The sequence below is a fragment of the Populus nigra genome, chromosome 6 (assembly GCF_951802175.1).
Source record: "Populus nigra chromosome 6, ddPopNigr1.1, whole genome shotgun sequence".
NCBI lineage: Eukaryota > Viridiplantae > Streptophyta > Magnoliopsida > Malpighiales > Salicaceae > Populus > Populus nigra.
This window is the reverse complement of record NC_084857.1, coordinates 9185896-9211131: the sequence shown is the minus strand read 5'-3', so window position 1 is coordinate 9211131 and position 25236 is coordinate 9185896. Positions and strand designations below refer to the sequence as shown.

At 34.6% G+C, this 25236-nt stretch overlaps 3 protein-coding genes across 7 annotated transcripts; 2 read left to right on the top strand and 1 right to left on the bottom strand.

The window, feature by feature from the left end:
• The first annotated feature begins 751 nt into the window (after nt 1-751).
• Nucleotides 752-6348, top strand: LOC133697569 (uncharacterized). Its single transcript, XM_062120209.1, has 9 exons — nt 752-1269; nt 1718-1905; nt 2548-2726; nt 3359-3643; nt 3734-3792; nt 3894-3930; nt 4042-4113; nt 4605-4926; nt 5755-6348. The coding sequence occupies exons 1-9, from the start codon at nt 1152-1154 to the stop codon at nt 6187-6189; spliced, it is 1695 nt and encodes a 564-aa protein (XP_061976193.1). The 5' UTR covers nt 752-1151; the 3' UTR covers nt 6190-6348.
• A 4411-nt stretch (nt 6349-10759) lies between these two features.
• Nucleotides 10760-14472, top strand: LOC133696454 (uncharacterized). Of its 5 annotated transcripts, none has more exons than XM_062118640.1 (8): nt 10760-10897; nt 11461-11821; nt 12912-12983; nt 13127-13191; nt 13288-13438; nt 13656-13736; nt 13832-13921; nt 14052-14472. In XM_062118640.1, the coding sequence occupies exons 2-8, from the start codon at nt 11576-11578 to the stop codon at nt 14139-14141; spliced, it is 795 nt and encodes a 264-aa protein (XP_061974624.1). In that variant the 5' UTR covers nt 10760-10897; nt 11461-11575; the 3' UTR covers nt 14142-14472. The 5 variants fall into 5 exon arrangements, with proteins under 5 accessions (XP_061974624.1, XP_061974623.1, XP_061974626.1 ...); XM_062118639.1 differs by having other exon boundaries at nt 10762-10892; XM_062118642.1 differs by having other exon boundaries at nt 10808-11003.
• A 1187-nt stretch (nt 14473-15659) lies between these two features.
• On the bottom strand, nt 15660-23278 carry LOC133697800 (sulfhydryl oxidase 2-like). Its single transcript, XM_062120581.1, has 12 exons — nt 22820-23278; nt 20801-20825; nt 20637-20729; nt 19629-19810; nt 18968-19037; nt 18801-18869; nt 18633-18706; nt 18395-18548; nt 17525-17565; nt 16553-16699; nt 16033-16476; nt 15660-15888 (listed from the first exon to the last, which is right to left on the bottom strand). Exons 1-12 carry the CDS (start codon nt 23044-23046, stop codon nt 15867-15869), a joined length of 1548 nt encoding a protein of 515 aa, XP_061976565.1. The 5' UTR covers nt 23047-23278; the 3' UTR covers nt 15660-15866.
• Nucleotides 23279-25236: the final 1958 nt, after the last annotated feature.

Sequence of the window (25236 nt, the reverse complement as noted above, 5' to 3'; positions counted from 1 at the left end):
TAGATGGGCCCAGCGTGTCTCTTGCCACGCGTCGCTTCAAGTCCCAAAACTAAGATTTCACTTCTCAGACAAGCAGAAAAAATGGAAAAACAGAGAGAGAGAGAGGGCAAAGATATAATAAAATGCTTTTCCAGATACATATATCACATATAATTACACGTGACAAAACAGAGGCCATGTGATTTGATCTGATCTGCAATTAGATCCCATCAAAACAAAGGTTCTGTACGGGCCCCATCTCTCAACGAAGTAGTTGGTCTTTAGTCTTAACAAAATGGAGAGCAACATGATGCTACGCTACACCTAACCCACTCAATAAAATCTCCATGACAACTAAACGTTGTCATTAATTATTAACTACCGAAAGAAAAGGACCATCTTAAACAAATACACACTGGATTTTACTTGCCTAAAATCGGCTCTCTCTACGTGCACTCTTCATGTACTTGTATGCAAAACTAATTAAAATGTATATATATATATATATATATCCTTTAATAAATAATAATAATCTTGTCAAGACATGGCAGCCCTTATAAGTGGTTTAAGACATGGCAGCCCTTATAAGTGGTTTGGTAAACGCTGTTTTTTTTTTTCAAAGAAATGTTTTGGATGCTGTAGCAAGGATGTGTATGTCATTAATAATAATCTGAGGAGGTGAGTCAAGGATGCAAAAACTCCAAAAAGTAGATATTATAAATAAGCAACTGATACTAAATCATGGAAAGTAGTTTAATAAATAACTTAATGTGCATAATAAAAAAAGAAGCAGCACTGTGCTTTTAGTTAATGCACTAAGCAAGCTTAGGTAAGCTTTATAATGGAGGGGTTGAGAAGGACGACTCTGTTAAGTTATCAATCACACCCGCTTTTTCAGTTTCCTCTACCCATGTGAGGATCAGCTTTTTTTAGCTGCAAACCAGGAACATCTTTTTTACTCTCTCGCCCCCTCCCTCTATTTTGTTTTCCTCTTATGAATGATAAGTCACATACTAGAATAAACACGCCACTCTTTTTTTTTTGTCTCTATTTTCTTGGATTCTTTTCTTGAGTTCTCTAGACTTGGAGAGTGAGAGAGAGGCCAAGATATTTGGGAATGGGTTTTCTTGATTTCTTTTGGTGTTAGAGAGAGTTTGGTTTCGCTGCAAAGCATGAAGATGTTCCTGGTTCCAAGATTTGGTTTGTTGTTTCTTGTTGTTTCTTTGAGCTGCTCTGTTTTAGCTCTGCCTGAAAATGGGCCTGCTAAAGATCCTCTCAAGTATATCTTAGGTATGTTTTCAGTAATGTGCAATCTGGTGTCTTGGTTCATTTGGGAAATTAACGATATTGCTGTCCTTTCTCCACATTTGTTATCTGGGTTTTGTTGATTTTCAATAATGTGTACGATCCTGTTACTCTAAAACAAAGTTGTTATTTGCATACCAGATATGCACATTTTCGGCTGAAATTTGAGCTTGCCAGTAAGTACTGAGCTTTCTGTGCAAGGCGTGCACTCTTTTCTAAAGATGCCGAATTTTCTTGCCAGCCAAATGGGGTATCAATGGTTTTGTTTTACTAATTTAATAGCCCTCTTTGCTATTTACTTATAAGGAAAGGGACGAGATTTTACTTCTTGTGCAAATGACCGTGAGCATGTGCAATAGACTAGATTAAGCATTTTGGCATGAATTATCATGTAATGGTTTTTTTTTCCCCGGCTATGCTGTCGTGCTTGCAGGGCAGAATAATTTAGGGCCATTTAGAAATGGAATCTCGGAGACTGCTGCACAAGCACCTGGGCCTTCTGATTACGGGTCTAATAACACACTTGTGTTGGCGGCGAAGAGGACAGATCGACCGGACATTCTTCACGGATTTAAGCATTATCGAGGAGGTTGGAACATCACCGATCCCCATTACTGGGCTGTAAGTCTTGTTTCTGTTCTATTTTACGTTATATCAATGTTGCAGTTTATATACAACTACGATAAGATCGATCACGTCACCCTTTGAGATCGTGGTTAAAAGAAAATGAGTACCATGAGAATTAACGAAAAGGTGTTACCTTGATCTGTTAATTGGCATGTTAGAATTGCCGTTGTGTTCTGAATCGGAAAGCATCAGTATATTATTTAGATCCATGGGAAGAAAATCTTCGAACTTTTCTTCACCTATTGTTTATCAACAGTGTCGAATTAACTTGGCAATGTTGGTTCTACAACTTTCTAAGAGTGAATGGTTAAAATTTATCCGTGGAACAAGGCTATTAGCGTGTTAGTACCTGTCTTTGTTTTCAGTACAGCTCTTGTGGGAGGCAAGCTGTGTTATTTGCTCATATATTAAAGATCAGATATAAGTAACTGTGACAATTAGAATTGTTGAATGAAAATTATCAGCGTGCTTGTGTGCTTTCACTTTAGTCCTAATGTCTTTGGTTACTAGTGCTAGTATAGCACCTTTTCTTGACTATTTTCATCTCTTAATGTCCATATTTATGTGCTGTACTTAAATTTGGAAAAGTTGTTCTTTATTCTTCAGTGTTCTCGGTTCTGACCCTACTTTCTGCAGTCTGTTGGCTTCACAGGTGCTGCTGGTTTTATTCTGGCTTTCCTTTGGTTTTTTTTGTTTGGCTTTGCCCTTGTAGCACATCATTGCTTCAAATGGAGAATTAACATTAAAGACAAAGGATCAAGCCGATCTCAAAGGATTTCTCTTATAATGCTTATACTGTTCACTTGTGCCGCAGCGTAATAATCTTAACTGCCAACTTACCTCTACCGTTATAGCCTTTCTTCAATTTTTTCTGGCCTTTTGTTTGTTATATTACCACTTGATGGTTTTTATGTTTGCTTTATTGCATATATAAAAGTATGGAGAAGTATATTGTATGCTTATTTTTGTCATCATTTGTCAATATTATATTTGAAAAATTATGATACTATGTTGATTTAGAATCACATTTGATGTGAATTAATTGGCTTGTTATGGGAGAGAGAAATGTCAAATTTCCACCATCTGACGCTTTACCATCATTATTTGAAGTTTCTAATCCATCATTCAAATGAATCCATTTTATATGTGAAGTTTAATGTGCAGACTTAAGTGTTTCTGAAACTTGGGTGGTTAATTGTCTGTTCTAAACTGTAGTTTCTAGAGTTTGTAATTTTTTTGGGCAATTGCATAAATGATTAGAGTTGAACCATATTTCAAGCAGATATGTGTGTGTGTATCTGTAATACTCTATTTCTAAAATATCTACCATGTCATTCATGACTGATTTTCAATGTCATAAAGTAAATCAGGTCTCTCCTATTTCTGAACCAATGCATTGACCTTTTCTCTGTGTCTCTTCCTGATGCCTTATTTTGATGTTTTCCAGGATTGGATGTATCCTTCTCTGTGTTGGGCAGGATGACTTTCACGGTGAAGCTATGAATACTCTGAAATATGTTGTAAACCAGTCAGACTACACTGTGCAAACCCTGAAAAATGTTACGGAGTATCTATCCCTTGCGAAGACCATCAATATAGCCCAGCTTGTCCTTCCTTCTAACGTCATGGATGATATTGACAAGTTGAATGTGGATCTCAATGCTGCCGCTGATACACTGACAGAGAAGACTAGTGAAAATGCTGGAAAAATAGTGAAAGTATTCAATGCTGTGTATGTATCTGAATCCTTGATAAATTACCAACCAGGTATTTTGTTAATATTCATGATGTTAATGGGCTGGTTCTGAATTTATTGTTGCAGGCGGTCAGCATTGATTACTGTGGCTGCAGTGATGCTTATCCTGGCTCTGCTTGGTTTTTGTAAGTATTTCCAATGGAGCCTTGTTGACTGACAACTCATTTTACTTCTCATCTGTTCAGTTCTTTCCTGCTTGTAACTGATGGACATGTTTTTATTTCAGTGTTGTCTATCCTTGGACATCAACATGCAATTCATATGTAAGTTACCTTTGTCTTTGTTGGATGCATAATGTATTCTAGCAATAATATTAACATCTACTCACTGGATGCTTTTCATTTTTGTATCTGATCACAAGCATATTGCTGCAGATTTGTAGTGAGTGGGTGGTTGTTAGTGGCGGTTACCTTCATTCTTTGTGGAGTTTTTATTCTTCTCAACAAGTAAGATACTGATAATCTGGATCTTACATGGAGAGATGTCCATCAATAACGTTATGCTGTGTTTGCTTGTGTGCATAATTTGAAATTTACTATGCTTTGCATCATGTTTACTATAAACCCCTTTCACATGTAATCATAAACAAATACCTGCTGTATAGCTTATGAAATTATTTGTTACTTGTGTAGTCTGCTATATTTACAATGATGATCGAGTTCTTTCTTGTGCAGTATGATTTTATGATTGCTTTTCCTTTTTGCTTGTCTTCTGAAGTTATTCTAGTTGAATGATGCCTGAGGCACCCTTCAATATTGTGCCACGATAAATATGATGTTGATTTTTGTGAAATGCATTTTGATTACTTGAGGCTTTGTTGCTGCTGCTTTTGAATACTTGCATATGGAATTTTTATTCAGTTAAAAAGGAATTGTGTATCGAACAATCAAATCTTATTTCAACTACTAAAATATAGTATTTTGTGCTTTTGCAACAGTGCGATTTCTGACACCTGTTTGGCCATGGAAGAATGGGTGGAAAATCCCCATGCAGCATCTGCTCTTAGCAGCATTCTTCCTTGTGTTGACCAAAGAACAACAAACAACACACTCGTCCAGAGTAAAGAAGTCATCACTGATATTGTAAATGTTGTCAATACCTATATATACACATTTGCAAATGCAAATCCATCCCAGACTGAGTTTAATTATTATAACCAATCTGGACCTTCCATGCCTCCTTTGTGCTACCCATTTGACTCGCTTTATCAAGATCGTCAATGCGAGCCCCGAGAGGTGTCTATGGCAAATGCATCTGTGGTATGTCTATCATCTCTGTCTACATCTTAATTTGGACTTGCCTAAAATTGAAGTAGTGGCTTCTTGATCCTTATTAACCAATAAGTTCTGCTTGGAGGATAAGTTCAACATACAGAATGGGATGACTTGGAATTTTGTCATCATAGCTCATGAGATTTTCACTTAATACTTTTTGTACCAGATGTGGTCGTGGTTGATGAGTAAAATTAAATTCAGTCACTTCATTTTATCAGTATCGGGTAAGGAGTTTTCACATAAAAAATGAAGTAGCTGATATTTAGTTTTAACTTTGTACAGTACCTCGTTAGAATTTGCTACTTTCAATCTATAACTGGACACGTGAGTCTAACCATTAAATCAGGAGAGAACAAAAGTGGAAGAGGGCGTGGGGGTGTCTCAGAGCTTTTACATTTTGATTAAACTTATGGATCACTTTTCAAGCCTCTTTGTTATAATATCACATGAACAGGTGAAATCTCATATGAATTGACAAAACATTGCATCAATATCTTCAAGGCTTTTGCTTGGTTTATCTGAAGTATGAGCTTCTAACTGATTTGATGCTTGGTCACAGTCCTTTACTTCACTCAGAGTTAGAAAATTATGAACTTTACATAATTGTCAGACTGGACACTCGGGATGTTGGGAGGAGAAAAGAAGTGGGACAATGATTGTTGCCTTTTGATGCCATGTAGAGTTTTTTATGCTTTTCTGGCCTTGATTATTTTAAGAATAAGTCTAGACACTAAGTTCATGGCAAACTACTTGATCGCCTATTGTGTATTCATGGAACAAATTTGAAATCCATTTATTTGTTTAAATTTTCAGGTTTGGCAGAACTACACCTGCATGGTTTCATCATCTGGGCTGTGCACAACTGTTGGTAGGGTGATCCCTGACATCTATAGACAATTGGTGGCAGCAGTTAACGAAAGCTATGCTCTTGAGTACTACACCCCGGTTTTGCTCAGCCTCCAGGATTGCAAGTTTGTCAGGGACACATTCCTAGAAATCACCTCGAGTCATTGCCCTCCATTGGAGCATTATCTGAAGATTGTAAATGCGGGGCTGGGCTTGATCTCAGTAGGAGTTTTGCTGTGTCTCGTTCTCTGGATACTATATGCAAACTGCCCCCTAAGGGAGGAAGTGTTTGCGAAGATATCCTCGCCAATAAAATGCAGCAGTGGCTGTACAGGTGTTAAGATAGGTTCTACAAGTAGTGGCAAGAATGATGCATCGTTGTCGATTACAAGTGTAGTGTAGTAGAAATCAGTGTAAGATTAGGTTCTTTTTTCCAGTTTGTTGTATCCCCTATTAGGGGAAGAAACCAAGATGGGGCGAAGTTCCATTTTGAGTTGGAGATCATAGCCATTGAAATGTACTTTGTTACTCTTGTATAGTGCTAAAAATATTTTTGTTTAATCTCTGTACTTAGTGGTTTGTTCTGCAGGTTACAGTCCAAATCAACCTCCATGATGGTCATTCCTCATGATCCGTATGACACTTCCCATCCTTTGGGCGCTGCTTAAATTTCTTTGGCTAACAGAGTCCCAATATGCTTTGGGCTCTCAAGTGCAAGGTAGTTTCTGCGAGGTGATAGCTTATAGTATGCTACCTTCTATTTTTTTAATACAAATTAACTCTATTATAACTACCATATAGGCAATCGTGGAAGCATAATCCCCAAGGATGGTTCTCATTTAAAATTCAACATCATCATCCAAGAAACTATACATTCTCTGGTTCCAATAGAATCCCTTGGAGGCCTTGAATGACAAGCTAGTCATTGTGATGCATGTCTGGGAAACTTACCCAGCTTAATCTTGCAAGGAACAACGTGTTTAAGAAAGATAGATGTAGTTGGAGGAGAGAGAGAGAGGGTTTGGCGGCCTGATAGAGCGAACGCAGTATCATAGGGAGAGAGGAGTGTAGAATTAAAGAATCGGAGAATAATGGGAGGATTAGTGACATTGATAGGTTGCCGGAGTTGAGAGGATTACAGCGGCTTCACGGAGAGTTTCGGTGGGGAGAGAGGAGGAGAATTTGGTCACTGCCATTGATAGAGGTGTTGGAGATTTGTGTTTTCATGGTCTTAATTTGTTATGGTTCCGGGAGAGGGGGAGAGAAGCGCGTATGGATTGGGAAGGAAGGAGTTGGCGGGAAATAGTTGACACGTGGAGAAATGGGATTTGCTGAGGTGTTGAAGTTAGTTACAGTAAGAACACGGGATGACAAGTTAGGAAGAGTGGCGGGATGCCCCTAATGGTTTTTATGGTTTGGCGCTTGTTTTGAAGGGAATTCCTCACACTATCGTAATAATAACCAAATTTTGTTTTTTAATTGATACTAATTATTTATTCTGAATTGCTTATATTAAACCTCAATGTGTGCACAATTATATTTTACGAGGAGCGGGAGCAATATAATGAGCAATAATTATTAAACTTTAAATCATCATATTGTCGACGAATTGCCCATGATGATTAGCGTGATTTATGAATCGGTGATATCATGTGAACTGGGTTTACACTTGCAATTATATCATCCTTTGCATCACGATTTTGCAAGATCATGCTTAATAGTGGCAGAAGGGCCGTGAAAAATATAGATCCAAACTTCAAGTAGTGATTTAAGAACAATAGGCTTGAAATTGATCATTTCACAAGTCAATTAGAACACTAGTCTCTCCACTTGGATTTTCCAGTTGTTAAGGTACTCTTTTTTCTTTTCTTCTATACTAATTTCTTCAGTAATTATCATCCAGCTTGGAGTGGCCTCTGGGAGTTCATCTCAGCAATTCTATCTCCTGCAAAACGGGCTGTGGATTTCTGGGTTTGAACTTATGAATGTCGGCACCGTTAGCTTAAGAGAAAGAACAGATGACGATTGAAATGGATTTTGGAGCCCCACTATCTGCAGTAATTAAGACATCAAACGACTAAATATACTGATATATTATTTACGCCAAACTACTTCTCCAGTTTAGGCAAACGGTGGATGATCAGCTCACCCACTCTGCCTTTATGGAGTCAGCTTGCCGTATCATCGGTCAAGCATGTGAATCATATCCCATTAATCTAAAAACTTGTTGGTGTCGATCCTTAACGAAACTAATAAAATCATAACAGGACAAGTCAACTGAAGTCCATAATCACGATAGAAATACTTGAAGCGCTCGTCATACCCAGTAGAGGTTTAACAGGGTTGTTCAACCAAGTCTCATCTACTTTGGGTATAACTGATTTTAAGTTTTCCGACGAAAAATGAGTGATTATACTGTCAACCGATGCATGCATTACTTTCCTATTGTTTATTGCTCCAGGCTATAAAAAAAGAGGTATCGTGAAGAAACTATGCACACGAGCACCAATACCGTTCAACTTGGATGCTAATCAAGCCTGGAAATTAAAGGACGAAAGATAATAGACTATGTCACAGAGTCCTGTAAGAAAAATGGGGGTGGGTCATGACTTGACCTCATGCTTGGGTATTGGATGATTCTTTGCTCTCTCTTTCTTTCTTTTTCTTTTTGTTTTTCGATGGAACGGCTGCCAACTAAGTTCTAATGTCATTTGTCAACCCAACCAATAGAGATACATATGGTCATGAATTGCGGGCTCCCAAGCTCCGTGTCTCGTGTTAACACATCTTGGTATTTTATTTGTCCTTTTAGAATTTGGTCATCAACTTTTTTTTTCTTTTTTTTTTAATTTCATTCTTTAGAATTTAGAATTATTAAATTTTATAATTTATTTTGATTTATTTTTTTTAAAATTTATCTCAATTTTAAAACCTGGTTTTGATAAGTTAATTGGAATTTGTTTGAATCAATTTTTTATCTTTTTTTTATTGATTTTTTTTTCCAATTTTATCCTTTAATATTAAGTTGATTAAGATTTTAATTTAATATTTTTTATATGATTTTCATGGACTTATCATGGTTTTATAATTCGGATAATAAATTTGGCTAATGAGCTAGATTAGCTAGGATTTTTTGTCATCTCAATATTTAAGAAGGATATGTTTTAATTTTTTAAATCAAATTATATTTTTATTAATCATTCAAATTATTTTTTAACTTGAAAAGTTAAATTTAAACCATGTTATCTCGTATCAATCTCTATATAATTTTATTTTTTATTTAAAAAAATATGTTAACAATAATGGAATATTTTTTTAACTTTCAATAAAAAAATTAATCTGATATATCCACGACATATCACGAGAAATTATGGAATACAATCTAAACGCACAACAGGGGAAGCTGCTAGAGGGTCAAAAAGCAGCAGCAAGTCAATGGTCTAATATGGATAACCAGGCCTAAGAAACCCAAATTGAATAGCTTGTAATTAATGAATATTGGGTTGAAAGAAATTCAAAGAATTAGGTATTATATATGTCTTGTTTCGTTTCATACGGCATTAATTTTATCGTTTTGGACATGGGGCAGCATGCATACCTTGAATTTATGAATATGCCTTTCAATGGCACTGCCAAAAATAACACAGGAGGATTGCATGGCATTCTATTTTTTTTAATTAAATACCATCTACAGTTAAAAACCTACAAATGAAAAAAAAAAAAAAAAACCGAGCTCGAGAAAATAAATAAATAAATAAGCATAGCAAAATAACCCCATAAGAGAGGAAGAGGTAAGAGGAGGAGAATTTGAATATCTCGTGGGGCCGTGTCGTTATGTTAACGGCAAAAACGGTTTAAAAAGTCAAAGGGAGATATAATAGAGAATCATCAACGTGGTCTTAACGCGATAATACTTTTCCTTTTCTTCTTATTCGACCATGACTAAGAATAAAAATGCTGTGTGAATATTATAGTGATTATTTTTTAAAATAATTTTATTAAAATAATTTATTTAAAAAGAAAATTATTTTTTGATATTAATATATTAAAAAAATTAAGAATTAAGTAAAAATATTTTTAAATGTTTAAAAAACATCATTCTAAACATGTTTTCAAACAACTTTTTAATTTCCCTACTTTCATTAAAATATAAAAACTAAAACCTTCAAAAATATTAGTGTTATTTAACGGGACGTTGTAATTTAAATTTGTGATCTGTTCATTAAACTTTAGATTTAGGTTAGATTTTAAATTAAATTAAATTAAAGTTGATTAATATAATATTTAAACAATGTTGATTTGCTTTAAATAAAAATTTAAAATAATATTATTTTGAATTAACTCGATTAATCTATCCAATTATTATCTATGCTTAGAATTGAAGCTAGATTTTATAATTTTAAGAAATATCAGGATATTTTTATTGGTAAAAAAAATTAGTAAATGTAAAGGCTAATCATTTAGCTGATAATAATATTACCTATTTTACATTTACGTTAGATATAAAAAGATAAAATCTAGAGATGGAATGGGATTTAGAGATGAGTGTGTGTATATATATATATTTACCTTTTGACTCGAACCCTTTTCTTCCCAACATAAAACAGGGACTCTTTCCATCAAATTAAGTTAATTTTAGATCATTAAGATATTATAAATAAAGATAGCTAGAAATAAAACAGGAAAGTTCATGACAATTTCAGAAAATGAATATTGAAAATTTACATCCCAAATACTCATATTTTAATGTGATATTACTTATGAAAACATCCACAAAACAGTTCTGTACAATTCAAAATCTAAAATGTAGGCATACTCATTAAAAATAATCGAAGTCTGGAAAGCTTTATCGATTACTGAAGGAAAAAAAGAAAAAGAAAAAAAAAAAAGGGAGGAATCTCTTTCAGCTAGTCAGAAAGTACTTAACTAGTTACATCTGCATGTATTGTAATTCACTGAACTTAATGGACCTTTGGTGGTGTAGTATATAAATACCAGAGTCATGAACATGTTAAACTATAAACAAACAAACTCACCCGTCTGGGACTGCGAGAAAAGAGGGAGGTGGTCTTCCTTGTCTGCTGAAAGGAAGGAGCTTTTTTAATGTACAGTAAGATTGAATGGATTCTCTCTTTAAATTTTCTACTCCCTTCACTCAATCTCTTGCTTCATTGTAAGACCTATTCTTAGCTTCAAGAAATCACGATCCCCTTCTTGTACGCAAGTTTCTCCTTTCTTAAACACTTACTTTTTCTGTCATCTTTTTCGTTCCATCACCTTTTCTTCTGCTGATGCTTATTCCTTTTAGTCCTTGAATTGGTAAAGTCCTGTCCTTTTTGTTGCATCTGAGAGGGTTCTTTCTTTTGCTCTTTTGTCTTTGCGCTTTTCCTTTCTGGGTTCTCTCTCTTTTTTTTTTGTGCGTTTTTAATGCTTATAGTTGTGTTTTCCTCAACTGGGTCTTTGCCATTTCTTGTGATTATTGGTCTCTTTGCGTGATCCTATTTGTTTGCCAGTTTTGTTAAAGCCTTACTTCACGAAGTTGTCTCTCACTTCTCGCTCTCGGCCCCCTTTCCTTCCTTCTTTATGTTTGCATCCTCTTTTTCTGTAACGATTTTTTGGTTGTTTTGTTATAGTACTTACCTTCAAATTTTCCTTGTTTTATTCCAACTACAGTGATTTTTTATTTTAAGGGGACTATAGTGGAGAAGAACAGCTTGGTTTTGGGCTTGGAGTTCCTGAACATTGATTGAGATTTCATCAATTGTTGGCTGTCTTTGAGAATTGGAGGATGGGGGATCACTTTGTATTGCTGGTGAATCGTTTGATAACTGAATCCACCTTAGAAGCTGCAATTGAGAGCAGAAACCTGTCGATGCAAGCCACAGCGTCTGACACAAAAATTGATAAATCTTTCCAGAAACTGGATTTTGGGGATATATCAACTCCGAGGAAATTGGTGGAGTGCAGGATATGCCAGGATGAGGATGAAGATTCTAATATGGAGACACCATGTTCTTGTTGTGGTAGTTTGAAGGTTGGTTAAGCTTTTATTTTTTTATCAATCCAAAAAAAAATCATTCATATTAGTGATTTTGGAGAATTATATGTTCTTTTGACGCACATGAGAACGAGTGTTAGTTAACTGCTAAATATATTTTTGATACTTTTTTTTTTATCAACTTTGGAATTGAAGGCAAGTTTCCAACTAGTTCGGAGTGGAAGTCATTAAGTTTGAAACTTGATGCTTAGGCCTTTCTGGATAATTGTTTCGCCTTTTGGGGAGATAATTATCCGCCAGAAGGTTTACCTTCTTTCATCCCAAAAGACCAAACCAAATATTTTCTTTCCTCGTGTAAGTGGACTGTTTGATTATTTGGTTTACTGATAATTTGATTCATATAGGCTTCCGGTAATGGTGAGATGTGTCTGAAAAGCCCATATCATTGTTCGTGCTTAACTGGCATTTACAGCAGGTCACATCTTATTTGATGCAACATCAAGCCACAAAAACAGTCAATATCATGATCATTATAGACATGCCATCCCATCAACATTGACACGCTCCTTATTTTCCTGGTGGAAAATGGAAAGTTTGGTAGATAGCTTATAGCTGAGGCTGAAAGTTCTTAAGTTGGGTTGGTTGATCTGAATTTGCATGTTTGGTGTTGAAAAACATACTGAGACGTGCCTAACTTGGGCCAGGTGACCTGAGTTTTCTTGTTTATAGTTGAAAAGTATACCTAAATAATCTACCCCCAGGGATTTGTTTGTTGGCGTATTCTAGAAGGTGTTGATTTAGTATTTTGATCGTATTCCTCCCTTATGTTGTCACATTGCTTTTTTTTTTCCCTTTACTGTTTAGCAGACAAGAAAACTTGAAGGTATTTTCCTGTTTCCAGTAAACAAAGATCAGTATACTAAATATAAAAAGTTGAGTTGATGTTTGTCTTGTCATTAAACCAGCTTGCAATATCAGAATGTCATATAGATAGAGTATGCATCGGTCTATATATGATTTTTGCCAACTGTTCCAGTTTAACATGTCTCTTTTACAGTCATTTGACTTGGCCTTCAGTAGTGATCACTTGTAGCTTGCCATGTCTGACTGGTTCTTCATATTGCAGTATGCTCATCGCAGGTGTATACAGAGGTGGTGTAATGAGAAGGGTAACACTATATGTGAGATATGCCTCCAGGTGTGTTCCGTTCTTTCATATAGCTTCAATCTAGTTACTATTCTTTGGTTGTAGGGAATCTTCATAGTTTACAAGAGGCTCTAGTCTTTGCCATCAACAAATTGAACCATAATTTTAATGATAATAAATTGGATTGGTTTCAGGAGTTCAAGCCTGGTTATACAGCACCACCACCCCTGTTCCAAATTGGGTTTCCAATGAACTTTAGGTAATCTGGAGTGCTTCTTGGTTTTTGTATGACATTTGTCTAATTGTTTTTCCATTTCACTAGAACCTCAACAATGTGCTCCAACATTTTTATCAGGGGAAATTGGGAGACGTCTAGAAGGGAGTTAAATGGTCCTCGCTTCATAGCAGTGGTCTCATCTGAACATAACTTCCTGAATACTGACTATTATGAGTATTCAGCTTCAACTACAAGAAACACAATCTACTGTCGCTTGATTGCTGTGATTGTAAGTCTCTCTGCTTTCTTTGATCAAATTATAGAGGATATTTTCCTGGCGAACTTTGACATATGAAAGAGACACAACAACATGTTATGGACATTCATTTCTCAGAAGTTTATGTTTCTATTTTATCAGACAATGTTCTTAAATATTTTTTTAAGAGAAATCTTGTTGCGTCATGGTGTTGTTCTATAATCTGATTACTCGTCTTGTTCTTTTGCAGTTCATGGTTCTTTTAATTCTAAGGCACACTCTTCCTCTCATTCTTAATGGAACCAACAATTTCTCATTCCCAGTGTTTATGGTAAAACAAGTTGATTACTATTTTATTTGGAAAAAACGTTGATGAAAATCATGTGTGCTAAGCATAGGCTTACACTTTCTTGCTCTGTTTGACAGTTGTTATTTCTACGAATTGCTGGGATTATTCTTCCAATCTATGTCATGTTAAAAGCACTAACTGCTCTCCAGCGTCGCCGCCTCCATCAGGTGAGTTCTGGCCACAGTATACAAACCCTTGCTTCTTTTCTACATTTAAGATAAGATGTTGAGCTGACTATAGACTCAATGCTCATCAAGTTTGGTTCTCCTATTTTTTGGTTATGTTGTTGATCATTAGGCGCCTCCAAATTCATCAATTCATTCATATGATGAAGATGCTGAGCATTCAACCCTGCAGCCTCGGCCACATATAATAAATGTTCATTAGACTCCGCCAATTGTCAAGTTACTATTTTGTTTCAAGATAGATGGAGATAGTTTCATTGTCAACTGTAAAAAAAAGAAAGAAAGATCAAATTTCCAAGGTGCTTTCTCACTGGGAAAAGTTCAATGGGTTCTGGATTCTGAAAGAACGTCTTATTGTTGTCCGGGAGATAAACAAACAATGGTTCCCTGGAAAACAACTGTGATTTAGATTCTTAGATATGCATTTTCTTTGCTGCTCCATCATTTAAATACCCTGTACAGCCAAATAAGTTCCACTGTATATACAAACATATATATGAAGAAATTGGAAGTCAAATTATCAACAACTAAAATATACTTGCTCATGTTTGAAGGCTTGCCGTTTGGTTTTCTAGTAGTTTAGCATATACATATCAACGAGAGAAAGAAGAAGCTGACATAGCACTTCTACTTCAAATATAAATTGGTTCTGTTATTTTCGTTCAGTTTGATTGCGGAATCTCTGGATTCATATCTGTAACAGGGGAAACCAAATTAGTTGTTCTTGGGGGACTTGAAAGCTTCCCAAATGGGAGCAGTCCGAATTATGGACACTCATTTTTTCCTACAATTCTGTCTTTTAGGAAAGAACTTCTGCAGTTGGTTATGCTCATCACTAAAAATCATGATGATTTTATAAGATGAGGATTGCGAAGCCCACATAACCGGACAAAAACCCCCCATATCACCAATCTTGGGTAGTTTCTTCCAAACTTTTAATAAAGGAGAAAGCAAAGAACTTAAATCCTTGCATTATGCTTCGCGTGCCTGAAATAATCATAATAACAAGGGACCTTAGTTGTGATGATGGAGCCCAAGTTTCAGTGAAGAATGTCTATAAATATGCTGATAATATATGATTATTTCAGGCACGCGAAGCATAATGCAAGGATTTAAATTGAATGGGAAAGATTCTTACACGTCTTAAATTGCCGCTGGAAATAAAAACTAGTTTGTTCTGTTAATCTGTTATTTTTGCTTTCCTCTTCCTCTTAAAACTCCAAAATCAGTTTTTTCTTTTCCATTAATTTTTGCTTACCTAACGAGGGCAAGCCTCTCTTTTTATACGTAGCAACTAGAATTTGATATCCAATCTCTTCGCAATAACACCGCATGATTTGAGACAAAGTTGTCCATCAGCTAAACTAGTAACAGTCCAAGAGTCCCATGGATAGAAGAGGCCTAATCCACTGTAAAGAAATATAATTCAACCACATAATTCACAGGGAAAAAATAAGTTCGATAGAAAAGATTCACACCAGCAAACGCAGACTCTGAGCTAACACATCGTACTTGTGTTCAAAAACTTGACACTGAACTAATCTCTCATGCCAAATGTAAAATCCTGCGGATATAGGGAACGGTCATACCCTTTTAAAACAGCAGATTCAATCTCTTAATAAGATCCATCCTTTTCCTCAGGAGAAAAAAAAAATCCATCCTAAACCGTGGATCATTGCAGTTTTTTAAAGTAAGACAAAAAGAATAAAAAAAAGAGAGAGAGAGATAATGATCGCTTGTAAGACTGAAATTATAATATTAATCTGTACAATCCAAAAGCGTGCTCAGAGGGAAATTTTCAAAATATGGTACAGAGCAGGACCTCAAAGCAGGTCAGTGAGATTGTAATCTGGATTCCTATTCAGAGCCTGATTGAACCCGACTGGGCACCTTAATGACCGTGTATAGTTTTGTCCTTTTAACTATCTTAGTTCCAGCTTCTCCTTGGCCTGAAATATTGGGGAAGGAAAACAAATAAGAGAAATCACCTGAACATTTTAAACTTGCGGTTAATACTTTTTATCAAATTTGAAAAAACTTATCGTCCCAATTAATATCAAATGTTCTTTAAAGAGTGTAGTTGGTGGTCATACTTCCGGGTTTTTTGCTGTGAACGCCAGCAGCAAGCAAGCGCTCCAAATGCACAGCTAGCAAGAGCGATTGCCAACGCAGCCCCCACAGGAACCACAACTGCATTTGTTGAGGCCACCAGATCTACAATAGCCCCATCAGTCACTTCATCCCCAAGATGACCCTTCTCCTTGTACAAAGATGCAAGTGTTTTGCCATAATAACCAGTCAAGAACTTGTAAACTTCATTCATGTCCCAATCTATTTGAATGGTTCCATTTTCTCTCCGGTTATGAGAGAGGTAACATAAAGAGCAGAGCTGTTTTGGAGGCCAAATAACCTTTGGGAACTTGGGGTCACCGGTTCCTAGAGAAGCTTCTTTTTTCATTAATCTCTTGTTGACTTTATTATGGGTACTCCACAACCAAAGGGCAAAGTCACGGGATGTGTTGAAAGGGACGGTGACACTGCAAATTGAAACAGCCTATATAAGTTGGAAGGAGCTTGAGAGCCTAAAGCTAACTTATTCTGAGTTGTTTTTACCTTGAACACATTTGATAAAAATGTTGACGACAATCCTCGCAAATAAAGAAGTTGTGGATAAAATCACATACAGCTCTGAATGCAAACTGGCTCTCTCCATCCTCAATCCTCACAGAGAGTGAATGCAGTAGAACCCATAAACCACAGCTGCAAATGAAGCAATCAAGGAAGATAATTTGTTAAACAATTCAACTGTAGAGGAATTTTATAACGGTTATAGTTGTTCCAAAAGAACAGGGGTTTGGTTTCCATGGTATGAGAAAACACTACTTAAGATGCCAAGTTTTATATTACTGACAACAGATATGCCTTGTTTTGTAAGAGAAGATATGCCTCAAGCAGCAACAAATACTAAATACCATCTCATAAACATGTTGATAGAAGCCATCATAAGAATCCACACTCATACGCATATTTAATGGCACACAAAAAGTTAAAGCAATTTATGCTCTTTTCCAATCCAAAAAATTAAACTGCCATGCACTTTAAATTTGCTATTTCAGAGGTGAGAGCGAGCTAATGCTTATCAGTAGAAGGGAATGATTCTTGCATCTGATGGCAAATCTGCTTTTTTTTGCCTATGATCTTGGAAAATGTTCAGAAAACTGAAGCAGTGGATCAGTCCTCCATTTCGGCCATAACAACTAACAAGTGATGGTACAATGGAGATGATTGGCCTCAGAACATGACAATATATGATTCACATTTATGAACTATACATAGCCTTTCCAAGCAAGCTGAAGAACTCGCTATGAGGAATAATCCAACAAGAACAGATACAAGACTAGCAAAAGAATAGGTTAGGCTTAGGTTGGATGCGCCTTGCCATATCAAGTAATGTAGCACTATTACACATGAACTCGCTGTCTCAAGTGTATGCATAACCGAATAAGTTGCTATATCAAAACTTAAAACATACTAAACAAAGTATTGGTCCTGTAAATAATTGAATGAAGGAGAATAGGTTGTTACCTGAAGCCCCTGGTATCATTCTTGCTGCCACGGCAAAACATCTGAGAAAGAACACACAAGGCCATTTTAAAATCAATCTAGCAATTTGCGAAGTAACAAGAAACAAGACATGGTTAAACATATGGCACAAACCGGTATAAGCTAACCATAGAAAGAAAAGGCAGTAACAAATATCTTCAACAAAATTTAGACATACATCATTGTTTGATCTCACAAACAAATCTTCAGTTTCTCAAAAAAAAAAATCTAAAACTACAAGGACTACACAAAAACTAAATGATGGAAGCTGCATTAGAATGGATTTTTTGAAGATTCACGAACTAGCTCTTATTGTATAGATGAATGAGTGCCTTGCAAACACTAAAATTACTGAAAAGCTACAGAAATGTTATGATGCTGTCCACAATATTGAAAGCAATGAATAAAATGATACTATGTTCCACCAAGTTTCACTTATTTGAAGCGATGGCTAGAGGGAGGTAAAAAAAACAGCCCAAACAAAGCACAAACATAGACAATAATTTTTAAAGATATGGTGATTTAACAGAGCAAGTCCTAGTTCAAAAATTGTCAGCTATCTCACTGAAATTAACTGAAATGATACCATTTCCAAACTCATTTATGCAGATGAGTATGCACCCCCATGAAACATAATTGTAGATTTGACATCATAATCCATCAGCAAAAACTACATACATTTAAACACTATCCAAAATATCAAAATACATCAGCCAAAACTATATACATGCTACCACTGTCAGTTCATGTCAAAACATGCCTAAATAGTTCAATTCGATTACACTACACTTCAATCCTAAATTGGCTATGGTAGGCTAATGCTTAATATTATCAAAAGAGAAAAGCACCTACCCAATATCCTCGAGGAACTTCTTTCCCACAAATCTGGAAATTCCCTAGCATGCCCTTGCCATTACTGACTACTTCTTGTTTGTCAGGTGACCACATATCTGGTGGGCACAAATCATCAAAGTTCACAAGCACTTCTGCACTTCCCTTCCGGCACCTAATACAAATAATCTAGAGTAGATGAACGAAGTAATTACTGGATTGAGCATGGAAAGTTTCATTCAAAGAAGATGGTCTTTACCTCTTTGAAGGATGATGAACCGCTAAAAGTTGAAGAAATTTAATGAGTGAAACCCGAGTGTGTTGTTTGATCATCTGCAGAACAAGCATTTAAATCATGAGTGGAGAAAGGAGACAGTGCAAACGAGCATGCGCCCCCATGAAACATAACCAGAGGGGAAATGTCTACCTTGTGTTCGAGTATGATCTCCATGGCAAAGGCTGTAGCCTCCTCAACATCATACACAGCACGTGCAATCTTTCACAAGTTGTGCAGCATAGAAGTTAATATATTAAATTAATGAAATTATTGTTATTAAAAATAACAAAGCAAATCTGAACTATGCAAACAGAAACCTGTCCAGGGTCTGATGTGTTTGAATGAAGATGCTCATTTTCAAATTTCTTATCGTCCAAGCCATATGAGCTGCAAACAATCATGAAGGTCGTACCAGGGCAAAGGGATAAAGCCAACATCCAGTATTACAGAAACAATAAAGCATACATTGCCAAAATCAGAAACTTTTAACAACAGATTTCAATTAAAACAAAAAGATGATAAGAAAACATATGTCAATGCACTATAACAGCCCATTTCTCTGAATAAAAAATAAAAGGCACAAGGCACAAGCTGTGGGTGACTCTAGCACATACAGCATCTTCTGATTTTACATATTCAAGATAAACCTAAACTGTAGTTAAGCACTTATATCACAAAATTAACAAAAGAATTTATCACGTGCATATGTAGCAAACATAATGCAATAAAAATATGACATAGAAACATTTTCCTACTAGCAATACCACAGAAAAAAAAAATCAACTGACTAAAGGGACTACATGGAAAATACAATTTTTATCCAATTTTTTTTCTACTTACAGAGAAATTTGATACATGACCGTGTTTAATAGGCACGATATTGATATATTTTAACATCACACATATTTGAAGTAAAGGTATGTAAATTACAATATGAAGATTTCACTTAAACAAGTGATAGTTAGGAGTATCCCATACCTGCCCAGATGCTTATTGATCCAACTAACCAAACGTTCAGCTGTCCGTCCATCATCAATCATGCGTATTTCACTCTTCTCTTCTTTAGGTTCCACACCGTGAGATGCAAATTTAGAAGGTGGACCCCAAAATAACATAGGATAATGACTCACAGAAAATTTATCACAGAGTTTATTGTTTATCTGTGCTGCCAAACAAGTTAAAGAAGGACTAATCACCAAGTATCCCATGTATATCAATTGAGACTGCAATAGAGCTAAGAGATCAGAAACTTTACAAACAGAATCACTGATAGGAGAAAGCTAAACCAATAGTGTGATGGGGTCAGAAGACATTTGTGCCAATATGATCAACTACAATCTTTTGCGCAAATCACCAATCATTTGATATAGTTGAAACACTATTTTATCAAGCCTGGGTCCTTACTAATTTCATCCTTTCGCCACCTTTAGAAATTCCATAAAACTGCAAATGACTAACAATAAAAGTTTTCGAAGACAAATGAACATATATTTGTCAATTAGAAAAACATGGAGTTTCAAGAGACACTTGATGAAATGGTCTTCCCAGACCATAGCGATAGTCCATTCAAGATTAGAAAAAAAAATTTCTTTAGAAAAGTAAAAAAAAAAGCTTAGTACACAGCATTCCAACTTTCGACATGTAACTAGGGTTATGGTAAAGGACACTGTGAGAAGGGATACACGACATCCCAAGGACATGAAAACAAGAATTGGAAAACCAATTAAAGTATTGCCTTCAAATACATTATCCAGACGTGCTGTAACAAATGACACTCTTATAATTATTCCATACAATAAAATACACATACAGCCTTCGTCCTTTTTCTCTTTTAAATTTGTGCAGATGTAAAGTTTTCCAAAGAAAGCCCAATTTAAGTATTTATGGAAACAAGTAATTTTCTGTGCACTGCAAAATAATTTGAAAGGAGTAGAATAAGACCACAGCATGTATAAAAAAAAAATCAAGAAGACAGTATATATATACCTTCAAAGCACAATCCACCCTTGTCATCAATACAATGCCAGGATGCACAGCATCAGGCCCATTAAAAAGCCTTGCAACCTTCTCGTAATGGGGCTGCACATTTGAAGCTCACAGAATAAGAAAGGAAAAAAAAACTGCTAATTCAAAAAAGTAAGATACAATACCTTATAATTTCTGCAAGCAGGGCACCTGAAAAAGACAGTGATTGCACATAGAGGAAACAGAGTCATATAACTTAATGATATTGTATAAATGAAGACATGAGCAATACACCAATCATATAGAAAATGTAATAACTGGCATTTCACCACGCATGCAGAGATGCTTTCTTTTCATGTAGAGAGAAGGGGTTTTGCAATTAACAAGATATGATTAAAAAATAATCTGCATGAGAATATGGTGCTGTATTATTTGATGATTTGACAATTTAATAATTTTTTGTTGGTTGAGTAAAGTAGATATTCAATTTATTGTTACGCATACAAACAGAGTAACCTGGTTTTGAGAATCCAACACATCCAGTAGTAGACAACAAAGAAGAGAACAAACGAAAATTTGGCCAGCAGATACATGATTCTATATGTGTGTGTGTGTAAAATGAATTGGATAAATGAAGAAAATCTCATAACTATGCCAAAGATTACTTAATCAGCTTACCAATTTGTTATTAGTATAGTTTAAGCGATTAGAATCTTTAATTGTTTAATCGTCCCATGAAATATCAAAATTTCAACAAAGCCAAATTGACATGAAGGAGAAATCAGGAAAAACCAACACAGAGCCAAATTGACTCACATGAACCACTGGGTAGTGATCATCAGGGAAGTAACAGTAAACTGAAAGGAAGATACTTTTGTCCCTCTCAGCTTAAAACATCAGTGCACCAAATGGCTGTCTCCACTTTAAACCATGAACTGAAGAAGGAATTTTATATCCCCTTTAAGCTTATAACAGAGGGGCCCAAGGTGGCCTGTGAGAGCTGACTAGCTCAAAAAAACAATCTAGAAGTGGTTCTAGTCTTAGGAATGATAGCCAAAACAAATAAAGCTTAAATATTGTTAAGTTCTTCTTCAGTTCTGGAAAATCAACACGAATTGATGACATGGTACAGGCTACATTAGCAACCAGCATAAGCAACATTACTCTATTATACCTTACGATAGACTGTGGATCATGCGGAGAAAATATTTAGGGGGGAGCTTTGAAACAGTGACGCAAGAGAAGATATCAAATTTTATATGAGGTTATGAGAACTCGATTCTCTTGGAACTGTTGCTAAATACACAAAGTGATGAATAGTAAGTTGACTCCAATGCAGCAGCAAGTATCAAAATTAATAATTGTAACAGACATAAAACGTTAATTATATTCATTGCACCACTGCTGTATTCTTTCAATCATTTTCTCAGTTTCGATACCTTTCTTTAAGCTACTCTATATATGATATTCAACAGTTAATCCATCAAATATAACCAAGATGTTTTATGGAAAGTCTAACAGACACAATACGAATTGGCACAAGGAACTGATTAATATGTGATTAAAACAGATCCAATTGAAAAATCTCACATTTCATGTTTTGTCAAACAGCTGGATTCCAAACTAAATACTATATTGGTTCAGATAGGGGAAATTCTACAGTGCTTCCATAAAAGGGAAGGCATTACAAATTTTTTATTTTAGCAGTATTCAGTGTCTTTTTTTTTTTTTTTTTTTTGCAAAATCTTCACTGAATTCAGTACATTGAATTCTGCAAACTGAATTGTAGAAGCCAGTATGAAAAAACAAAGAAGACATAACCAACACCTCAAAGTAACAGCCTTTTCTGCTATAACTGTCTTTCTATTTCCTCGATGGGATATAACTCAGTAAATGATGGAATCTTGTGGTATGATCAAACTAACGAACACATTGCTCCTAAAAAATTGTTGAGCAGAAAAGGTACAGTTTGTATTAAAAGAAATTTTAATCCTTGCACTACTCTCTAGAAGCTTATCACAATTCAGTTCTTGATTGTCCCTCTAGGAAATTCATCTATAGTTCTGTGCTGAAAATCACTGCTTTATTGATTAATACATAAACAATTTCCTATTTCAAAACTAAAAATTTTGAAAATTAAACCACTTCATTTAATAAATAAATAAATGTAACAGTTAGGTGATTTGGGATGGAGAGTAACTGACCAGTTGGCGAAGAACTCAACGATGGCGTGAGTGGCGGGGGTGTCACGAAGAACAGAATCGAAATTCGTGCTATTCAAATCGATAGCGTAATCAGCCACCGCTTTGTTTTCGCCGCTTACAGCTCGGAGGATCGAACGGGATCCCGACTGAAACGACGCCGCTTCTTTAGAGCTGATTAGCAAAAGCATGATCGCAAAAAGAATCACGCATGCTTCTGACATGGACATGATAAAATTATTATTGTAAAACAGGAAGAAGAAGCTTTGGTTGTTTCGATATGTATGGAAACCCTTTCAGTGATTTCCCCCCCTGGGGTTTAGAGAAGGAAGAGGGAGTTCGAGATCTGTTTTTCGTTTTTATTGTGTATGCGTCATGTATGTAAGAATTCACGAAGTGGGCAGCAACAGGGTGGTGGGCGTATTTCGAGAACCGCGGGTCAATTTCCGGCCAAAACCCAAAAGCCAAACAGCTTGCTGGATATGCAAATTACATGTGTAAAATTTCATTACTATGCTAAGCTGATTATTTGTATGTTTCAAAAATATTTAAAAAAAATTAAAAAAATTATTTTTTAAAATTAATATTTTTTTAGTATTTTCAAATTACTTTAATAAATATTTTAAAAAAATTATTTTGATATATTTTCAAACAAAACACACTTTAAAAAACAATTATCACGACACTCCCAAACATCACTACAAAAGTTGGAAATTGATGAACCACAGAGATTTTTTTAATTTTCAATTCAGTTTTTTTTTCATTTCACTTCTGCATTTATTTCATATAAATCTCTAAATATATATTTCCTATGAAAGAAAAATATTTTCTAAGATTATTATTCTCTTTTCATAAAAAAATATCATATTATTTATTAATTATATCAAATTTTATTTATTTTTATTGATATATATTTTATTTTTAATTTTTTTGTGATTTTTTTATTTCGTCCATTATAATTTAATTTGATTTGATTTTTATATCAATTTTTATTCTCATTCTCATTCTTTTTATTATTATTTGTCTTTTTATTGTTCTTTTCTTAATTAATTTTTTTTATCTATTAGATTTGATTCTTATTATTTTAATTATTATTTGTTTTATTTGAAATAATTTATGAGATTAAAAACTCTTTTTTTATCATCTTTTAATTTTTTTATCTGTTAAATTTGATTATCGTTCTTTCATTTGCTATTTGTTTATTTGAAATATAAAAATTGAATTATTATTTTCTTCAATTTCATCATGCTTTAATTTTTTTACATGTCAGATTTGGTCAATAAACTTGAAAAATAAAATTAAAACATTAATAAGTTATTTTCCAACTTATTTTTTATGGCATGAATTAACACTGAAAAATATTTTTCAACTCATTTTTTATGACATTGCTAAATATTGAAAAATAATAAACTTTTCAGAAATACCACTTCAATAAGAAAACTACTTTACACTAAAAAAACAGTGTAATTTTTTTTTCTTAATTTTTTACCCATACTTTTTTTCAATGACCATTTAGATTACCTCTGTACTTTTTTTACTTGTTAGCAAGGTTGCTTCTGGATTAGCCAAGTCAATTGAGTCGCATCAAAAAACTATCACATGATTTAATTTTAAACTTAGACCAGACAAGGAGTTAGGTTAAAAGGTGCTTTTCTATCAGTTTTATCCTTAAATTTTTTTTAATAACCGATTGGGTTGTTTTTAGATCAGCCATAACAACTTGGTCAACTAAATTAATTATTAAATGGTTTAATTTTAAATTTAAGCTAAATAAAAAGTTAAATAAAGAGATTCCAGAATTTCCCTACAAGTTTGATATTCTAAAAAAAAAATTATTGTTGTAAAAAAAAAAGTAATCCCTCCAACAACATATCGGATCCTTTAAACTAGTTCTTGCTCGCCCTTGTTTTATATTTGGTCAGTTGACTTCAAAAGTGATAAAATACCTGCCTAGCTTACCTTTATCAATGATTGCCATAGTTTATACTATCAGAATTAAATTAAAAAGGTTATGAATTGCATTTTTTAAATATAACGAATGAAATATTATTTTTCTAAAAATTCATAAAAGCATTAACATCGGGAGATCTCACAGCGAAAATAATGGATTCAATAATCATAGTAAGAGCTTGTTTGACAGTGTGGTTACAGGTGTTTTTTAAATAATTTTTCGTGTCAAAATACATGTCAATGATGTTTTTTTATTTTTTAAAAATTATTTTTGATATCAGCATATCAAAACGATCAAAAAGTACAAATTATATTACATTTTAATAAAAATAAAAAAATTTAAAATTTTTAAAAACGCAGGTTGAACCGCGTTTCTAAACATCATGTCATTTAAGTAGTAATAATTGGATTAATCGTAAACAATATTGATGCATGGAGGGGAGGGGGGGGGGGTTTCCAAAGGGTCTGAT

Bases quoted from the DNA above. Each gene is read 5' to 3' on its own strand.
- LOC133697569 (XM_062120209.1), top strand. From the start codon at position 1,152: ATGAAGATGTTCCTGGTTCCAAGATTTGGTTTGTTGTTTCTTGTTGTT. The intron at 1,906-2,547 runs GTAAGTCTTGTT...TACTTTCTGCAG, and splicing joins CCGATCCCCATTACTGGGCT to TCTGTTGGCTTCACAGGTGC. The intron at 3,793-3,893 runs GTAAGTATTTCC...TTTTTATTTCAG, and splicing joins CCTGGCTCTGCTTGGTTTTT to TGTTGTCTATCCTTGGACAT.
- LOC133697800 (XM_062120581.1), bottom strand. From the start codon at position 23,046: ATGTCCATGTCAGAAGCATGCGTGATTCTTTTTGCGATCATGCTTTTG. The intron at 20,826-22,819 runs GTCAGTTACTCT...TGTCTTTTTCAG, and splicing joins GTTGAGTTCTTCGCCAACTG to GTGCCCTGCTTGCAGAAATT. The intron at 20,730-20,800 runs GTATTGTATCTT...TCAAATGTGCAG, and splicing joins CTGCTTGCAGAAATTATAAG to CCCCATTACGAGAAGGTTGC.
- LOC133696454 (XM_062118640.1), top strand. From the start codon at position 11,576: ATGGGGGATCACTTTGTATTGCTGGTGAATCGTTTGATAACTGAATCC. The intron at 11,822-12,911 runs GTTGGTTAAGCT...TTCATATTGCAG, and splicing joins CTTGTTGTGGTAGTTTGAAG to TATGCTCATCGCAGGTGTAT. The intron at 13,439-13,655 runs GTAAGTCTCTCT...GTTCTTTTGCAG, and splicing joins GTCGCTTGATTGCTGTGATT to TTCATGGTTCTTTTAATTCT.